Source organism: Capricornis sumatraensis, chromosome 10 (assembly GCF_032405125.1).
Source record: "Capricornis sumatraensis isolate serow.1 chromosome 10, serow.2, whole genome shotgun sequence".
Taxonomy (NCBI): Eukaryota; Metazoa; Chordata; class Mammalia; order Artiodactyla; family Bovidae; genus Capricornis; species Capricornis sumatraensis.
The window spans coordinates 52,225,789-52,246,675 of record NC_091078.1 but is presented as its reverse complement, the minus strand read 5'-3'; the positions used below and the strand labels follow the sequence as shown (position 1 = coordinate 52,246,675).

Sequence of the window (20,887 nt, the reverse complement as noted above, 5' to 3'; positions counted from 1 at the left end):
AGAACCGATTCATTGGAAAAGCTCCTGATGCTGGGAAAGACTGAAGGCGAAAGGAGAAAGGGGCAGCATAGGATGACATGGTTAGATAGCATCACTGACTCAATGGACATGAACTTGAGCAAACTCTGGGAAATATTGGAGGATAGAGGAGTCTGGTGTGCTGCAGTCCAAGGAGTAGCAAAGTTGGACATGACTTGCTTTCCCTGACCCCCACAACCTTCATGCAAGGAGGCAGCTGTCTACAAGCCAGGAAGAGAGCCCTCACCATAGAAGTGTTGGCTCAACCCTGATCTTGGACTTTCTAGCCTTCAGAACTGTAAGAAATAAATTCCAGTTGTTTAAATAAAAAGAAAAAGAGAAAAGCTGGGTTTCTAAGGCCTAGGGAGCTCCAGCATAGACATAGCCATCTGCTTCTTGGTACAAGCAGGCACCCTTGCGTTTTTGTGAACAACCTCGATGATGCACTACTGGACTGTGGCGAGCCACACGGTCTCCTTGGCTTTACGTTCACTCCAGAGTTTGCAGAAACGCTTCATGCCCACAGAACAGCCTCCTGAGATAAAATTTTCACTCCACTGAATGCCCATCCCAGGAATGTTAAGGGAGCAGGGAAGAGTTCACTGCGGAAAATTCCAGAAATGGAATATGTGCCTGTTAAGACACACAATGTAATGTCCCTTTCCCCAGCGGCCCTCACCGATGGTGGTCTCGCAGAACTTGCCGGCGGCCACCTCGTTGGCAATGTTAGCTCCCATCAGCACGCTGATGTCAATGCCCATCTTCTCTCGGATGATGTCAGAAATGAGCTTCAGCCCCTCAGGACCCTCGTCTATGCCCTGCAAGGACGTCAGTGGGTTAGAGGAAAAGAAACCCCCAAGGACAAGAGGCTGGAGACTGCTGCTTTGTAAGCCATCTAGATTCAGACCTCCAATGGCATAGGCAACTGAAAAATCTCATTTCTAAGAGTAAACAGACACAGTGTGCATGTACCATTTAAAGAGTAACACATAAAGTGAAAATGAACGTCACCATTCAGGCTGAGAAAAAGAACATGACGGACACCACTGAAGTCCCCTGGGTCTCTTCCCAAGTTCACCCTTCTCCTTACTAGTGCTTCCTGGTCCCCGCCAGGGTGAATCCCTATCCTCAGTGCCATTTATGCCCTGTTCCCCTGTTTTTCTTGTTCATTTTGTCACATGAAACTATCCCTATACAGTGTGTTATAGCACTATGCCTGTTTTTGAAAGCCTGTAAATGAAATGGTGCCTCTCACCTGTGATGTGCCGCTTGGTGCTATATTATTATTTGGGAGATTCACCCATGTGGCCGCATGAATATTCTAGTTCACTCCTGCGTAGTTTCCCATCATTCATTTTTCCATCCTATCAATGACTGACATTTGAAGTGTGCTTGCTTTCATAAACATTCACCTACAAACAGAGTCTCTCAAGAAGGTTCTTAACCTTTTTTACAACACGGACCTGCCCCTGGCAGTCTGCTGAAGTTTATGGATTCATTCTCAGACTCAATATGCATAAAGTGAAATACAAGATTACTCAGCAAGGCAATTATTTTGAAATACAGTTATCAAATATTAAAAAAACCCTACATTTGTGACAAAGTAATATATGTATTTTCTTATTCCAATTATAGAAAGGTGCCATAGCAGGTCGAATTACTATAATTCCCAAGTAGTTGGGAATAAATGGTATCTTGAGATATCTGAAGCCATTATAAGGTAACATGAAAATACCTATAATTTGTATCCACCACAGGGTCAAGGTCCTGCTAACATATTGTCACTGAAACTCTGGCTTGTGGCCTACATTCATAAGTCAAGGAGATGCTCATTTCAGTTAGAGGTTAAAATAAATAAAAATGCAATTCCATCCCCATATTTAGGTCCATGAACCTCCTGAATTCTGTATGTGGGCCTCTGGGGATGGTTTGTGGACTTCTGGTTAAAAATGTCCTCTCCAGGGAATAAATCCAGGAGTGGAAAATTAAAGATGATCAACTTCCCAGCCAATGTAAACCATGTGAGATTTCCTGGGCAAGGGCGGAGCCCCGTGTGATAGACAGGAAGTTCTTTTCTTGCAGGAGCCCAGCACTGTGAACCCCTCCAGATAGGAAGCAGCCCTTCGTAAACCTGAGTAAAGTGAGGCTCAGGAGGGTACGTGTGGTTTTGATTCCCTTCCAGGCATCCTTAAAAAACAAACCCAAAGCAGCCATCCCCTCCCCTCAGCTCCTTTTCCCCAGCAGATGAAAGAGGTACGGAAGTTTCCAGGAGCCCGCGGGTGGCGAGGGGCCGCCTCACCTTGATGAGGGTGATGCCCAGGGCATCCTTCGGCACCCTCCCCGTGATCTCGTCGCAGATCCGGTGGATGAACTGGTGAGGGATGACAAACACCAGCAGGTCTGCGTCCTGCACGGCCTCGCCAAGGTTCGCAACAGCAACCTGCCACGGCAAGGGTGACATGCTTACTTCCGGCCTGAGACACACTTGTCCAAGCCACACACGCGCTGCCCGGGCATCAGCTGCTGCCACTGCGCACAGGAACAGTCAGGTCAGTGCAGGGGTGCGCCACCTTCCCCGCTCTGCAACCCAAGCCGGCAGTGCCCTCCCGTCTCCCCCAGCCCGGTTCTGCTTTCCTTAAAATGGGGTTGTAACCATCCTGCTCGGTGGTTCTCTATTGCTCCCCAACCCCCCGCCGATTTCTGCCCTTCTCTGTTCCCAGGAGGCTGCGCTCTAGGCGCTGTTTCCCCGGCACCCTTGCCCTCTGCCTTCCAGGTGGCCTCAGCCCAAGGCCGGCGCTGCCAGGAGCTCCAAGGTGGGAGGAGAACCAGGTCAGGGCGTGTAACTGTTCCTGGGGCCACTCCTTGCCTGGCTCGGCTCCCGTCTAGAGCCCTACTTCCTGACCTGATCTGCGGCAGACCCCTTTCACACCTCTAAGCACGGCACTGGTCTGTCCCCTTGCCCTTTCAGGGGGGGCTGTGGCCTCTTCCCGCTGCTAATCTCCGGCCACTTTCCCGAGCCCTTCTGGTTCCCTCAACTCTGCCTACACCTGTCAACAGTCCCACACTAAGCATTTCTATGTGAGTACTTTTGAGAGCACCGTTGTGAAGAACAAATGACACGGAACAGAGTCTGTCACTTGACAGGCCCTGAATAAATGTCAGCTATTCTGATGATTACCCTTCAGAGAAGTACGAAGATGGGTTTTCGAATTTCACATGGGCAGGACTTCCCTGGTGGTCAGTGGTTAAGACTCTGTGCTCCCAATGCAGGGGATGAGGGCATGGGTTCCATCTCTGGTGGGGAAAATCTCATATGCAGTGTGGCAAACCCCAGCCCACCCCCACCAGAAAAAAAAAAAAAATTAACACGGGCAGAGAAACACAGAGGCAGAGGTGAGGGCACCGATTATGGACATGGGGGCATATGATCTCTAGCAGAGACTGCCCCTTGTTGCCCAATGTCCGTTCTCCCCTTCTTCCTCAGCAAGAGAACCCCAGTTTGGGGTAAGGCTCATACCTGCCAGGAAAGAAAGCTACACTTCAAGCTTCCCTTGCAGCTAGGTGCCTTGTGCGATAAAGCTCTGACCAATGGTGTAAATGTGCTTGTGGTTTCTGGGAGATGTCCTTGAATTCCTCTTTTGGCCAGAAAAATGCTGAAGAGATGGCTGGAGTTTGGGCAGCCATCTTGGACTAAGGAGGAAACCTATGCTGAGATAGTGGAACAGAGTCCCTGTCACCATGCTGAGTCATTAATTATGATGTACGTCCTTTACATAAGAGAAAAAAAGTGCAAATGTTTACTTTGCTTAGGTTACCACTACCTTAAGTTTTCTGTCATAGGCATTTGAACCTAAGACTTCCCTGATGGCTCAGATGGTAAAGCATCTGCCTACAATGCGGGAGACCTGGGTTCGATCCCTGGGTTGGGAAGATCTCCTGGAGAAGGAAATGGCAACCCACTCCAGTACTCTTGCCTGGAAAATTCCATGGAAGGAGGAGCCTGGTAGGCTACAGTCCACAGGGTCACAAAGAGTTGGAAACAACTGAGCAACTTCAATGTTCAATGTTGTAGCTGACATAGTTTCGATTAAACATTCCTGGTTCCCCAAATGAAGGAAATTGGATGTGGGTTCTTCTCTGAGGAAGTGCTATCTGCCACAGGAACATCATTCAGAATGGATAAGCCTCATAGGAAATCTAGTGTCGGAGTTGTGATGGAGGTGCCAACTCCTCGATAAAATTTCTTTTCCCCTTTCTCCATAACTGCAGAGCTGCAAGCTGGTCCCTGGTCACGTAGCATGCAGAACTGCATTTCCCAGCAGCCTTGTAGATATGCAAGGTCAAGGACCAAGTTCCCATCAGTGGAATGAGAGATGGAGCAGTGCATACCACTTAAGATCCAGAGTCCTTCAAACAGGGGCTGCTTCCTCCACACTTTCCCTTCTCCACTTTTGTGCTATTTGAAAACCCAAGTGGGACCAAGAATAATGGTGTGAAGCAAAGCTGCTGGACTGATGTTATGTGAGAGGGAAATAAATCTTTGTTCTTTAAATTACATTAGTGTGTTTTTTACAGCTTAGTCTAGTCTCTTAACTAATGCATGTGCAAGAGTTACTACCTCACTCAAAGAATCCCCCAAGAAAATCTACCTGGCATCATTTCGATCACCACTCCCTTTGGCTGGTATGGAAGACCTGTAATTTACCGCCTAGCCTCCATTCTCTTTCTTTCTGGCAAAAATGCCTCTAAATTTCATTTCAAAAGCTACTGCTTCGCCACTTCAACTATGTAGTTTGGGTGGAAATGCCCACCCCACCCCCTCCATGAATGGTCTTTTAAGTTATTCAGGTCAATGGACAAACAAAACAATGGGAACCAATGTTTGCTGGGGTTTCTGAGAAACAGTTGCTTCTTTACTCTTGTGCACCAGCTACTGTGTCTTTCCTTGATCAGTAGGGAATAATGGTGCAAGGTCTGGAACACTTGCAGCCATTTTACAAATGTGAGGGGCAGAACCTAGACCTGCCAAGGGGCTCCAGTGTGAATGAAGGCAGAGTAGAGAAACAGGAAAAAAAAAAAAACAAAAAACAGGGCCTTGTTGATATTACTTAATCTACTGTTTTAGGCTGCACCTGAAACCGGCCCTACCTGAATTTTCAGTCACATGACCCAAAACATCAGCTTAAGCTGACTTGAACGGCAACGCAGAGAGTCATCCCCATAGGACGACTAAGCTCATAACCCAAAGCTTAGCACTTCTCTCTCTTTATTCACACACCCAAGGTGGAGGGAAACCTGCCTTTCTCTTCAGAGCGGCTTCTCCTGTTTGCTAATCTAGGCTAGGTAGTAAGGATTTCCTTGGCATCTGGATATTTCGCCCCCTCCAGAAAGAGCATTTTCTTATTCTAAGCCATCAGCCTTAATGCCTAACCACAATTGCTGTCTGCCTCTTGTTGACAAGGCTCATTATGCTCTTAGATATTTGCCTGTGGTCCCAACCAGTCTCCGCCCCCCGCCCTCCTTAGAACTCGGTCCCCCCCACTCCCCCTGGGGTTACTGGCCTCACTTAGGCAGGGATTTCTGTTCTTGACCCCCTTCTCACACAGAGCCTGGCAGCCTGAATTTTAATGAAAACCTTTCTTCTCTAGACCTTTTGTTTCTCCACTTCCCCATCCACCTCCCTGCCCCTGCAGCCCCCGGAAAACACACACCCTTTTTCTCTTCAGGGCATTTCCTGACCTAGTAAGATGTAAAAGACACCAGAACCAGAGAAAAGATAGAAAAAATGAACATTTGCGTCCTGTGTCAGCAACTGATCAGCTATGGGACCTGCACAGACGACTCCTGTTCACTAAGCACAGTCACCCTGGCTACAGAACGAGATAACAATCACTCTTCTGGGACTTCGCGGTGGTACAATGGTTAAGAATCTGCTTCCAGTGCAGGGGACCTGGGTCTGATTCCTGGTCAAGGAACTGAGATCCCACACGCTGTAGCGCAACTAAAGATCCTACATGTCTAAACTAAGACCCAACACTGCCAAGTAAATACTTAAAAAAAAAAATCACCTTTCCTGGGGTGAGACAGGGAGGGAGCTGGGAGGTAGGTACAAGAGGGACGGTTTATATGTATACTTACGGCTGATTCATGTTGATGTATGGTAGAAACTGTAAAGCAATTATTTTCTATTAAAAATAAAGTTAATTATTAAAAAACCCATCACAATATTGTAATTATCCTCCAATTAAATATTTTTAAAAATCACCTTTCCTACCAGCTATTTCACAGAGCACTTTCAAATTAATATAGATAATAGCACTCTGCAGTGGTATGAAATACGTGAGAGACATTACTCATCAGAAAAATCCACTGGCCTCCTATCAATTCTTAACCTTTAAGGCATCAGCCCACGCTATGTCCTCTGTGACGACAAACACTCCCATGGAAGCTGCCAGCTGGCCCGGGATTTCTTCCCATCTTTTCCGATTCCTTTTTCAACAAATCAAAGAAGACTGCAGCTGGTTGGGTGTGTCGGGTCTCTGGGACAATATGCCTGGGGACTCCCTCAAGCACACACAGATGTCCTTCCATTGTCCTTGTCCGAGCACTAAGGGTTTAACCCACAGAAGCAACATGTGACCCAAGCTGTGTTTATACGGTGCACACGGCTGTCATTCCTGCTACACAGAATCAAACTAAGCTCTCCTCAACAAACACAATAAATTGAATATCCTCTTTCAGAATGACAGCTTTAGCTAAGCCTCTATCCTATCTTTTACTCTGAGCCAAATCAGGACACTGCTTTGGAAACGCTGACCTATTTCACGGGCCTCCTGCCAAAATCTTCCTGAGGGTGTCCACCACTAAAGGTTCCCGAAATGCTTTGAGAAAGACTATTCAGAGCAAACAGGGCTTGCCTGTCATTGGCCAGGAGGGCAGGAAACCCAATTAGAATGAAGGCATCACGGCTGGTCCATCCGATGCCCAGTTTTTCAGGAATCCAGGGCTCTTGGTTCATGTTAATAAAAATGTTTAAAAACTAATAATAAATAAAAATAAAGTCATTTAAAACAGAGCCAATAGGGCTTCCCTAGTGGTCTGGGGGTTAAGAATTTGCCTGTCGATGCCCAGGACGTGAGTTTGTTTCTGGGTCCGGGAAGATCTACAGGCCATAGAGCAACTAAGCCTGTGCACCAGAACTTCTGAGTCCACACTGTATAGCCCGAGAGCCCCAGTTACTGAAGGCCGCATGCCTAGAGCCTGTGCTCTCCAAGAGAAGCCCCTGCTCTCCACAACTAGAGAAAGCCCATGTGCAGCAACAAAGACCCAGCACAACCAAACATAAAAGCAAATAAATAAACCTTAAAACAGAGCCAGTCAAGTCTATGGGCCCAGCCAGAAGGTTCTTCTCTCTCCCCCTGGGATAGCTACCACTGTGCAGCCCGTGGGCATCTTGACCCAGTTCCACCACCAGTTAAGTAACTGGGCACCCCAGGCAACTCGCCCGCATTGTTGAGGGGACGAGCATTTAGGTCAAACACAACATCATGAGTAATGTAGATAGCAAAGCAGAGCTGCCACACAGCAGAGGCTCGAAAATATTGTGGTTTACTCCAGTTCTCCTAAGCTCAGTTTGGGCCAAGATGAAGTGAAGTTCACGTCCTTGGCTCCAGAATGATGGCGAGCCATCCTTGGCATCAGAAAAATGATCCTCAAGTACAGGCAACTTGATCTGAGGATTCCTTTTTGTTGTTGCTGTTTGTTTACAGATTTTTGACGTGGACCATTTTTCCAGTATTGTTTTTGTTACAGTATTGTTTCTGTCTTATAGTTTGGATTTTGGGCTGTGAGTCACGTGGGATCTTATCTCCCCAACCAGGGGTCAAACCTGCACCCTCTGCAATGGAAGGTGGAGTCTTATCCACTGGACCACCGGGGAAGCCCCTCTCAAGATTCTTATATAAACATGCCACTTTAGTAAGTGAGGTTGCCTCCGGAAGGAAAAAAATAAAAAGCTGCTTATCATGTAGATCACCAGGGCCCAAGGTATGGTTCAGCATACCCACCACCCAGCACCCCCATCACCCAGGAACTTGTTAAAAATGCAAATACCTGGACCTCCCCTGAGACCCAGTGACTCAGAAACTCTAGAGGTGGATCCAGTGATCCCTGGTAAACTCTCTACGTAGTTCTGAGGAACACTTCAGTTTGAGAAACACCAACGAAGATGAATCCTCTAAGGAAAATAAAAAAACTAAACCCAGGGAGGAAAGAGTTGATGCAGTTGCTTCTACTAAACTGATATTCTAATCTTCAGGAGCCTTAAAGCTAAAATTAATAGGCAAAATCACAACCGTATTACCCAAAAGTCAATGGTCATTTTTTAAAAAATTATCTTGGCCGAACCTTCTATCCCATGGGACGCCATCTAAACCACTGAAACAAAACTCTCCAGTCTAGTTGGTTCTCCCGATCCACTTGCACTGTCCCTGGCACTCAATCAGACCACAAATCACGCCTGGCACTATTCCAAGAGCTGAAGACATATCAATGGAGGCCTATGCAAGGAACAAATCCAGCAAGTTAGTAACAAAGGAAAATATCTCAGTTGGATTTCAAAGCTTAAAATGTTTATGCTTCAAAGGATAGCATAAGGAAGTAAAAACTCACAAAATGAGAATATACTTCTACACTATATACTTGAAAATGGATTTGTATCTAATAAATACTCCTTGCAACTCAATAATAAAAAGACAATTCAATTTTTAAAAATGGGGTTTTTAAAAAAACATTTCCCCAAGGAAGATATAAAAATGTCCAATAAGCACATGAAAAGATGACTAATATCGTAAGCCATCAGGCAAATGAAATCAAAACCACAATGGAGATGCCACCTCAACCTAACCCTAACCGAAAAAGTTAGTTAGCTAAGGGGCTTCCCTGGTGGTCTAGTAACTAAGACTCTGCACTCTCAATGCAGGCGGCTCAGAGTTCAATCCTTAGTCAGGGAACTAGATCCCACATGCTGTAACTAAGAGTTCACATGCCACAGCTAAAGATCCCACATGCTTCAACTGAGACTCTGCAGAGCCCAATAAATAAAGTATTAAAAAAAAATGTTAGATAATAACAAGAGTTGGTGAGGATGTGGAGAAATTGGAACCCTCATACAACACACTGGTGCAACCACTTTGAAAAAGTCTGGCAAGAGTTCCTCAAAAAGTTAAACAGTTTCTATATGACCCAGCAACTGTACTCCTAGGTATTAAGCTCAAAAGAACCAAAAACATGTTCACACAAAAACACTTTACACAAATGTTCCCAGCAATACTATTCGTAATAGCCAAAAAGTGGAGACAATCCAAATGTCCACCAACCAGTGAGTAAATAGGCAAAACATGGTACATCCGTAAGATGGAACACTGGTCAGCCACAAAAAGGAGTGAAGTACTGATTTGGGACCCAGCACGGATAACCCTGAAAACATTATGCTAAGTGAAAGAAGCCAGGCACAGAAGGTGAGGTATTTATGGTGACATTTACATGAGAAGTCCAGAACCGGCAAATGGCAAGACAGAAAGTAGGTTAGTGGTTGCTTAGGGCTGGGGATAGGAGGAAGTAGGAGGTGACTGCTAAAGGATATGAGGTTTCTCTTTAAGGTGATGAAATAGTCTAAAATCAATTGCAGCGGTAGTTGCCCAATTTTGTGAATATACATAGAAAGCACTGAATTGGAACATCTGTGTCAAGTGTTTTGTGTGAACATGTTTTCCCTTCTGAGTATAAACCTAGAGGATAGTTGCTGGGTCATATGATAGCTTTAACCTCTTAAATTGTACATTTTAAGGGGCAAACTGTATGCCTGAGAATTAGATCTCAGTAAAGCTGTTTTTGAAAAAGAAGCGGCGAGGTTTAGAAGACACAAGAGGAGAGCCGTGTCAACTACAGTTCACAGAAGATGCAGCGATGATCAATCCCGGTGTCACACTGAGGGTGGTGAAAGCTGAACCGAGGCAGAAGAGCTCTCTACCCGGGCGAGCTCTAAACACAGGCCCTGGAAAGACGGCTCTAACAAAGGACCAACACTGTTTATCCTGCAGTGACAGGAAGTAAGAAATGTTCCTCCATGCGAGTCTCAGGGGAAATCACAAACCCAGTCGGCCCCAGCTTTTAGTGAGAAGTTGATGACCTGGTGAGGACCTTGCTACAGAAGCGTCCCCTGTGGAGGGGTCATGCGGTGAGCATGTGATGACCTGGAGAAGGGTCAGGCGGGCAGCAGTCTGGGGCCCCCAGCAAGGAAGACCCCCGGTCTCAATCAGCAAGTGGCAGACGTCATAGATAACACTGCCATGTGGATGATATGCAGCAAGTCTCTCCTGCTTGAATCCACAAGACAGAAGTGAGTAAAGCCGGCTTTTAGCTCTGGATGGACATTCATCGAGTCAATTAAGCTTATGTCTGACATCTTATCTGAAATAATGGTAACAACCATTGGTCTTGTCTAACACTGCTACTGCTACTGCTAAGTCGCTTCAGTCATGTCCGACTCTGTGCAACCCCAGAGACGGCAGCCCACCAGGCTCCCCCGTCCCTGGGATTGTCCAGGCAAGAACAGTGGAGCGGGTTGCCATTTCCTTCTCCAATGCATGAAAGTGAAAAGTGAAAGTGAAGTCGCTCAGTCGTGTCCGACTCTTTGCGACCCCATGTATCACAGCATGCCAGGCCTCCCTGTCCATCACCAACTCCCGGAGTTCACTCAGACTCGCGTCCATTGAGTCAATGATGCCATCCAGCCATCTCATCCTCTGTCGACCCCTTCTTCTCCTGCCCCCAATCCCTCCCAGCATCAAAGTCTTTTCCAATGAGTCAACTCGTTGCATGAGGTGGCCAAAGTACTGAAGTTGCAGCTTTAGCATCATTCCCTCCAAAGAAATCCCAGGGCTGATCTCCTTCAGAATGGACTGGATGGATCTCCTTGCAGTCCAAGAGACTCTCAAGAGTCTTCTCCAACACCACAGTTCAAAAGCATCAATTCTTCGGCGCTCAGCCTTCTTCACAGTCCAACTCTCACATCCATACATGACCACAGGAAAAACCATAGCCTTGACCAGACAGACCTTAGTCGGCAAAGTAAAGTCTCTGCTTCTGAGTATGCTGTCTAGATTAGCATATGCTAAATAACATGCCCACAGACACCCAACATTTGCGATGACAGTCCTGACGTGCTCAGTTGTTCAGGCACGTCTGACCCCTAGTGACCCCATGGACGGCCAGACTTCTCTGTCCACAGGATTCTCCAGGCAAGAATGCTGGAGTGGGTTTCTGTTTCCCCCGCCAGGGGGTCTTCCTGACACACGGATGGAACCTGCATCTCCTGTGACTCCTGCATTGGCAGGGAGATTTTTTGCCACCTGACAGTCCTGAGGCTGCCCATAAAAGGCCCCAAAGTGGGCAGTGCCCCAATTCGTGGAAATTCCTGCCCCTTCTCCCCCAAAGTGCTAGAATAATCCTTCTACTCATTAGCCTATGAAATTACCCAGCCCGTAAAAACCAACCACCCCCGTACTTCGGGGCCATTTGCCTTCTGAACAGGCCCAGATGGCCCACACTCAGCATGGGAGTGGACGTCTCTCTAAACACATCCCCTTCTTATCTATCCCTTTGTCTCTCACTGAGTTCCTTCTGCAATGAGACATAAAGAACCTGAACTTCAGTAAGTCCTGAGAGCAGGTATATGATCTTCATGAAAGGACAGAGGGTTCAGTCCCAATCTGGGTTTCAGCTGGGTTCAAGTTCTCATCTGAGTTGTATGGTTTCACACCCAGGCTGGAAACCAGTGGTGTGACCTAGAAGATTACAGGCTGCACTGGCTGTGACCTTGCGATACGCACCTCAGACGTGAATAAGGCCGTTCCCAGGAGCACTGTCTGCAACAGCAAAGCAAATGACCAGAGGCCATACAAATGTCCAGTCCATGGACCAGATACACTCACTGTCACAAGGCTACAACCTTCTAGGAGCAGAGAGCTCCTCCCTCGTCCAGACCTGGGCACATGGGCTAGGCTTTGGGGGATGTGGTTTTTGGCTTCCTCTCCGCCTCCTGCTCCCCTGATCTCCATGCAGACAGTGAACATCGAGCAGATTCATCTCCCGCTGTGTTTGCTGAGCACCTTGCTGGGCATCATGGGAGAACAAAACCCCAGCAGGTCAGGTGCACACACCTGGGGCAGGTGGGTACAGAGGGTGCAGAAAGAGCTGGCTCAGAGCACAGTGAAGAACCCACTAAGGAAGCATGTGGTCTACAGAAGGGAAGGAGCGGTGGATCCCGACACGGATGAGAAGGGACGCTCGGAGGACCAGTCTGCCCCAAGCAAGGTTAGACACGACCTCAGAGGCCTTCCAAGGCCGTGGGAACAGTGGCCCGTTTACTTACGCCATCAGATAGTTGGGCAACTTCACTGCTCAGCTCGGAACCCTAGGGAACTGCCCTCTCCCCACCCACAGCACCAGGAGGAACCCCAGGGAAAGGCTGCCTGCAGTGACACAGGGAAATCAAGTCATCACTGTCTAGAAGCCATGACTCAGCAGGCCTGCCAGCCGACAGCTCCGTGACCGGGGCAAGTTCATTAACCTTTCTGAGCTCCGGTTTCTTCCCCTGTAAAATCAGAAGCATCATCATAATAAGAAAACTAATGGCACCATCCTAAGAGGGTCACTGGGAACATTCAGTGAGACTGTAAGAAGAGCGTAGGAGGTCCCCACAAAAGGAAAACCAGGCATGGCTCTCTTGACAGAAGAGAAGCCATCTCTGGCCTAAGCCACTCTGGGACCTAAGCCTGGCTTGCCCTGAACAGTAATAAAGGATCTTAAGGGAGCAAAAAGACAAACTTATCAGAGGACAGAATAACAATAGCAAAGATACCAAATCAGTTGTAATGACTCCCAGTTAGAATAGCCTAAAGCTCTGTCTTAAGTGTTTTGAAGGATTTAAACCCTTCTTGGGCACTCCACCTCCAGATCAACTAGACCCTAAGGAATGATGAAGTTGACCTTCTCTGACCTTCATGATTTCATTCCACTGAAGCTTGGACTCACTGTCTAACACCCAAGCCCCCGTGTGAATAAGCATGTTCTCTTAGATTATAACGTCCACAGTTTTGTTGTTGGGGAGGCTCTGCTTTGGGAAAGACCCCTGAGGTTCTCCTTACTTGATGCAAATAATAAATCCTTCCTTTTCACTTGACACCTACCAAGAAGCGATCTCAATGTTCAGGTACCCAATATGATAAATGTGAACTACTTCCCAGAGCACTTGATGCCAAAGCCATCTATAGCCAAAGCCCATCGACAATCCTCAGTGAGAAGGACTGCATCTCCAAACTTGCTGGCATTCATCAGCCTACAAATCTGCCTCCCCGGCCAGGAGTCAGACAGCCATGTGGGCTGGCTTTCATTTTCTTTCTTTCTTTTTTGGGTCTGCAGCTTATGGCATCCAGGATCCTAGTTCCCTGACCAGGGATCAAACCCGTGGCCCCGGCAACGCAAGTGCAGAGTCCTAACCACTGGATCACCAAGAAAGTCCCTGGCCTGGTTTTCTAACAGACTCTTCCAAAAAGCCACCCAGGGGTGAATCTGGAACAGACGTTCATGAATTCTAGGCTCCCTGGGGGTCCAGTGGTTAAGAATTCGCCTTGCAATGCAGGGGACACTGGTTCGATCCCTGGCCCGGGAAGATCCCACGTGCAACGTGGCAGCTAAGCCTGTGCACCAGCTACGGAAACTGGAGCACCTAGAGCCTGTGCTCCACCACAAGAAAAGCTACTGCAACAAGAAGCCCACGCACCGCAACGAAGACCCAGAGCAGCCAAAGATAAATAGATAAATATTAAAAAAAAAAGTTCACGAACCCCACTCACACCAGTAGCCGGGTCACCATTTTCATTCTCATCTCATTTCTTCCTTCCTCCGCAAGTCACTGCAAGGAGGCCAGGCAATAACCTAGAGTTTTCTGCTCAAGCCTAATAAGCTGGAATTTTAAACTATCATTCTTCCAATTTTCTATTTCCTCCAATCCACTTCAGTGATTTAGGTCTTAACCTTGATTTTAATTAAAGACCAGTCCATTCGCTGGCCTAGGGATGGCAAGCTACAACCATCCTAGATAGCATATTAAAAAGCAGAGACATTACTTTACTAACAAAGGTCCATCTAATCAAAGCTATGGTTTTTCCAGTAGTCACGGATGTGAGAGTTAGACCATAAAGAAGGCTGAGCACCGAAGAACTAATGCTTTTGAACTGTGGTGTTGGAGAAGACTCTTGAGAGTCCCTTGGACTGCAAGGAGATCCAACTAGTCCATCCTAAAGGAGATCAGTCCTGAGTGTTCATTGGAAGGACTGATGATGAAGCTGAAACTCCAATAATTTGGCCACCTGATGCGAAGAACTGACTCATTTGAAAAGACCCTGATGCTGGGAAAGATTGAAGGCAGGAGGAGAAGGAGATGACAGAGGATGAGATGGTTGGATGGCATCACCGAATTGATGGACATGACTCTGAGCAAGCTCCAGGAGCTGGTGATGGACAGGGAAGCCTGGTGTGCTGCAGTCCATGGGGTCGCAGAGTTGGACACAACTGAGCGACTGTACTGACCTGAGACCCGGCACACACCCTCATCTGGTCGGCAACCCCACTCTCGAAGTATTGTTATAAAACTCCTCAGCAAGTTCACCCAGACTGGGAATCACAGTTTTCCAGGACAGGAACCTACTGTGTCCCCCTTTGCCTGGCCAAGCAGTAAAGCTATTCTTTTCTACTTCACCCAAAACTCTGTCTCTGAGATTTGACTCAACACCGCTATACAGAGAAGCCAAGCTTCCAGCATTACCGCTGTTCTTCGCCCGGGCATCCCTTCCCAACAAAGTCTCTTGCTTTGCCAGTTTGTGTGTCTCCTGGGACAATTCATTTCTGAGTGTTAGACAAGAGTCCCCTTTCAGGCCCTGGAAGTTGTCCCCCTTCCTGCAGTGGGCATATTAATTATTATTGTTATTTATAAAGTTATTTTATTTATATATTTATTGGCTGCAGCCCACAGCTTGTGGGATCTCAAGTTTCCCAACCAGGGACCCTGCATTGGAAGTGAGGAGTTTTACCACTGGACCACCAAGGAAGTTCAGCATATTAGTTATTTTAAGGTGCTGGGAAAGATCTAGGGCAGGAGGAATAGGGGGTGACAGAGGATGAGATGGTCGAATGGCATCACTGACTCACTGAAAAACAAATAGGAGTTGCCCTTAGGTAAAAACATTTACATTTATAAAGGAAATCTCCATTTGTAAGGGGTGGGGGGGTTCTCCCTCCAAGGGAAGAAGAGGAGGGCCAGATCTCTACAACTCCAAAACTAGGAAGGTAAAGATTAAATCTGCATAACAACCTCACCTTTGTTTCCTGTGCTTTCCAGCTCACCTCCCATAATTGACTCTCCCCGTCATGAAATTAAAAGACGCTTACTTCTTGGAAGGAAAGTTATGACCAACCTAGATAGCATATTCAAAAGCAGAGACATTACTTTGCTGACTAAGGTCCGTCTGGTCAAGGCTATGGTTTTTCCTGTGGTCATGTATGGATGTGAGAGTTGGACTGTGAAGAAGGCTGAGCGCCGAAGAACTGATGCTTTTGAACTGTGGTGTTGGAAAAGACTCTTGAGAGTCCCTTGGACTGCAAGGAGATCCAACCAGTCCATCCTAAAGGAGATCAGCCCTGGGATTTCTTTGGAAGGAATGACGCTAAAGCTGCAACTCCAGTACTTTGGCCACCTCATGTGAAGAGTTGACTCATTGGAAAAGACTTTGATGCTGGGAGGGATTGGGGGCAGGAGGAGAAGGGGACGACAGAGGATGAGATGGCTGGATGGCATCACGGACTCAATGGACGTGAGTCTGAGTGAACTCTGGGAGTTGGTGATGGACAGGGAGGCCTGGCGTGCTGCGATTCATGGGGTCGCAAAGAGTCGGATACAACTGAGCGACTGAACTGAACTGAACCCTCAACATCCTCCTTCTTCTTGCTTTTTGGCCATGCCCTGAGGCATGTGGGATGATCTTAGTTCCCTGATGAGGGATCAAAGCCACGTCCCTGCATTGGAACCTCAGAGTCTTAACTACTGGACCACTGGGCAAGTTCCCACCATCCCCTTTTTCTCTTTAGCTGAGGATTATCTAAGGTAAGGGCTTCTATATTTTTGGTTACAAAGTTTTCCTGGGTCTCTCCTATGCACTTTTTTTTTTCAATTGCTGAGGGGTATCCGACTCTTTGTGATTCCATGGAGTGGAGCCCACCAGGCTCCTCTGTCCAAGGAATTCTCTAGGCAAGAATGCAGGAGTGGACTGCCATTCCCTTCTCCAGGGGATCTTCCTGACCGAGGGATCGAACCCGTTTCTCCTGTACTGGAGGTAGATTCTTTATTACATGTTATTCAGACTTGTGTCAACTTAATTGCTTAGGCCAGACAATAGAACCTAGAAGGGGAGAGAAAAATTACTTCCTCCAGACAACCTGGAGTCTCCTGAATTGTGAGAAAACTCATTCCTGTTGTTTAAGACACCCAGTCTATTTCGCTTTGTCATGGCAGCCCCAGCAAGGCCACATTCACAATAAAGAAAGTGAAGTCGCTCAGTTGTGTCCGACTCTTTGCGACCCCATAGACTGTAGCTCACCAGGCTCCTCCGTCCATGGGATTTTCCAGGCAAGAGTACTGGAGGGGGTTGCTATTTCCTTCTCCAAAGGATCTTCCCAACCCAGGGATCGAACCCAGGTCTCCCCCATTATAGGCAGACATTTTACCATCTGAGACACCAGGGAGGAAAATCAAAACAGATCAAGCAATGAACTTGGTGGGAGAAAGGAACAGGAGACTGGGAAAGCAGTTTTCCCACCCCCCCACCCCAAGTCCTAGGTGCTCACTCAGTCAAGCCTCTTTCAGAATGAGCCAAATGAATTGGGTTGGCCAAAAGGTTCATTCTGATTTTTCCATAAGATGTAGTGGGAAAATCTGAGTGAATTTTTTTGTCAACTTTCTACCCCCAAATCTTACCACGTTTTCTGGCAGCTTGTGTCCAGGGAGGTATTTCACATTTTCATGGTCGTTATTTATGATGTCTGTCAGTTTTCTCCCATTAACTGTTTCTTCAAAGACCCACATCTTGACCGTGGAGGCAAACTTCTGAAGTTTCTTGACATTATTACCAATTATTTTTGCAACAGCTGAACCCCTGCAAAAGAAACAATGGAGAATAAAACGTTTACAAAAATAATAAAAAATGTTTTAAAAAGAAAAAACATGATAAATTCCCTTGAGCAGAAGAGAAGAAGCACCAGATTATAATTCAGTAGACTTGAGTTCTTATTCAAGCACTGAGCTTAGAACTCAAGATATGATATTGCTTCAGCTGAAACTTGGTTGTTTTCACTTGGAAATACCTCCCTGTGGTCAGGAAAGCCTCAGAATTTGGTACAAGGTCAAAAAGTAGCTCCCCTTGAGACTAGAAGGCATCAACCTTTCTTGGAAGAGACTATCACAGGTGGAAGAGAAATCCACCTGAAAGATGGCATAAAAATAACACTTCAGGGCTTCCCCAGTGGCCCAGTGATTAAGAATCCACCTGGCAATGCAGGGGACCCAGGTTCAATCCCTGCTCCAGGAAGATCCCACATGCAGTGAGGCAACTAGGCCTGTGCAACTCACAGGCTCTAGAGCAACTACTGAAGTCCATGTGTCTTACAGCCTGGCCTTTGCAATAAGAGAAGCCTCCTCAATCAGAAGCCCGACCACCACAACTAGAGAGTAGCCCCCTGCTCACCTCAGCTGGGGAAAGCAACAGAGACTCAGTGTAGCCAAAAATAAAATACAGAAATCTTGAAAACAAAAAAGCAAAAACAAACAAACAAACAGTTAGAGGGTTCCCAAAGTCTCCAAGGCCATTAGGCTATATTTCAAATCCATCAAAAGACAGTTCATATGCAGTTACTGTAGAATAAGCTGTGTTCTGGTGAACTCCACCAGAGCCCAAGTGGAGTCATAAAGGAAAGACAAGATCCAAGTGGATTCAAGAGAAAGAGCAGAGCAGGGGCTCCAGGTCTGGTCTCCCTACCAGACACCCAGCAGCCTCTAAAAGCTCCCTTTTCTCTGCATCTCTATTCACCAAACATATCCTGGGAATGAATCAGTCATCCACAGGCTTTCCCCTGAGGGAAGAGAAGATGCCAGTTAATGCAGTTGATGCCAGTCCTCTGCACAAGAGCCGTGGGTGTGCAGCTGGTCCCTACAGCAGAGATGTTGCTGGTCAGCTCGGGCACCTGTGCCCATTTCAGGGATGTGCTGGGTGCAGCAATTTGGGCCAGGGGTGGTACCTCTAGCTAAGCCAACCAGTTTCTTTTTCAGGACTTTGAACGGAAAAACAGTTTGTTTCTTAGACAACCTTCCTGGTGTGAGGAGCAAAGGAAAGAAAGGCCTGGAGCACCTGGAGAATTCACATGTCAGGGCATTCATTATTTTTTCTAAGATTATTCTTAAGGCAGTTTGGAAAATGAGTAAGGGGTAATGACAAAAAGAGGGCAGGACCAAACTGATACAGAAGAGACGGAGAGTGTTATCCTTGCCTTTATTTTTGGCTGCACAATAGATTATGTGCAACTGTGGCTCTCCCTGTGAAATCCTTATTCTATGCCAGCAGGACAGTTTATTAGCTAAATATCCATTCACCCAATTCTCCTCTGATACTTGATAGAAGAAAAGGCCAAGAATCTCCCCACCATCACTATCACCTTTATCCAAATGTTTATCCTGACAATTCACACAAGGTCAAAGGGACCAAGTGTGATTCTGATGAACCCGGCAAACCGAGATGGGTGGGGATCTCTAAGACACTAGGAATCCAAGTCTAGTAAAGCTAGTGAGAAAATAAACTAGAACCACAAGCGCCCTCCCCACGGTCCAGTCTTACTGGAATACACCTGCTTCTCCCTTCAGTCGCCTCCTGAAGAAGTCAAGCATTTGCAACCAGGGACAAACCTACTGTAGTGTCTGCTGAAAAGTTAGTTAAGAGAACTTAAATAACAATTGGAACGATTAAGAACTAAGCCCACCAGACAGACCCTGTCCTATGGTGCTCAAAGGAGCTTAGAACAGAAAAAAAAAAAAGAGAACTCCAGGTATACTGTTCACTCCTGAAAGCTCATCAGGACTGCATTCTACCTGCTCCTTAGTTTCATCAACGCCTTCATTCAGTCTTTTCATTCATGCATTGATCTCGGTTGCAAAAAATGTCCTGAACACCTATTGTGTATAATGCATTTGGCAGGAAGCTGGCAATACAAAGCAGTGCTCTCCAAAGCTTCCCAACCACTTTGGGACTTCACTGGGATCCAGTGGCTAAGACACCACACTCCCAATACAGGGAGCCCAGGTTCAATCCCTGGTCAGGGAACTAGATTCCCACATACCACAACTAAGACTTGATACAGCCAAATTAAATCCATATTTAAAGAAAAAAAAAAGGTTCCCACATGAGGCAGGAGGTAGAGGGCCTCCCAAAGTAAAGCAATTGGAGATTCATTCTCTTTGGACCAAAACTCCAAGGTGAGAACAGCAGGACAATTAAAGGAGGAAGTCGGACCCTGCCCAGATGACATATTTCTCATTCTCGAAGTCAGGAGACCTCCCCGACCACATATGTGCAGCGAGGCTCCTTAGAGGCTACAGGGAAGTGATACCAGGGATGTTCCCTACCATATGCCTTTTTGGTACAATCCATCTAGGCTTAGTGATGTACGCACACACATGCGAGGATCCTGAGATACATCAAATATGGACTGTGAAAGCAAACCAAAATGATCGGCCAAAGGAAAACCATTAAGAAATGCCCCATACGGAGAAGGCAACGGCAAACCACTCCAGTACTCTTGCCTGAAAAATCCCATGGACGGAGGAACCTGGTAGGCTGCAGTCCATGGGGTTGCAAAGTTGGACACAACTGAGCGACTTCACTTTCACTTTTCACTTTCATGCATTGGAGAAGGAAATGGCAACCCACTCCAGTGTTCTTCCCTGGAGAATCCCAGGGATAGGGGAGCCTGGTGGGCTGCTGTCTATGGGGTCGCACAGAGTCAGACACGACTGACGCGACTTAGCAGCAGCAGCAGTATTCAACTGTCCTATCCTTCTGAACTTGGACAGCGAGTACTGCTGGAGAGACATATGGACTGGCACCATCACAAACTTGTTATCTCCATTCAATCTCATGAGCTTTCCATACCACCTGTCAACATTCAGCTTTCTCTGCTCTACTCTTCAATGACTATTCCAAATTCTCTTGAGCATTAACTTAAAACTTTCATTCTCAGGAGGTCATCTCTTTGCCCTGGAAGATTGAGAAAGTAGGTATCATTTTTCTCAACTATCTTCCTATCTTCTTGTAAGTTTACTCACACCAACTCATTTTTAGCAACTTGATTTTAATATGCTGAAACCTGTCAGGGTACAGTTTAAACTCTGCTGAAGAGTCAGTGAATGAAAATATGCAGATTAAGGGTGAGGGATATTTTTGTGGGCAATGTGCTTTATTTCATTAGCTCAATTATTTCTTTTCTGTTCCTGATTATAGGGGATATGCATATTAAGTATTTTCATCAATTTCTTGGGTATGAATAAAATAAATATCTGTGGTTTGTGAAACAAAAAAAAAAAAAAGAAATGCCCCATAAAAGTAATTCAAACTGCCAGGAGAGTGTGACTCAGGGACTCTCCCTCTGAGTCTGCCCGTGTGTCTATCCATACACACTGTACTCGCTTCCTCTTAATAAATACTTGCTT

At 46.6% G+C, this 20,887-nt stretch overlaps 1 protein-coding gene across 1 annotated transcript in view; it reads right to left on the bottom strand.

Moving 5' to 3' along the window:
* Positions 1-20,887, bottom strand: part of GPD1L (glycerol-3-phosphate dehydrogenase 1 like) — a 57,347-nt gene that overhangs the window by 26,598 nt on the left and 9,862 nt on the right. The window contains exons 2-4 of the mRNA XM_068982159.1: positions 17,111-17,288; positions 2,318-2,458; positions 698-836 (exon numbers count right to left, since the gene is read on the bottom strand). Coding sequence (XP_068838260.1) covers positions 698-836; positions 2,318-2,458; positions 17,111-17,288 — 458 coding nt within the window. The remainder of the gene's footprint in view (positions 1-697; positions 837-2,317; positions 2,459-17,110; positions 17,289-20,887) is intronic.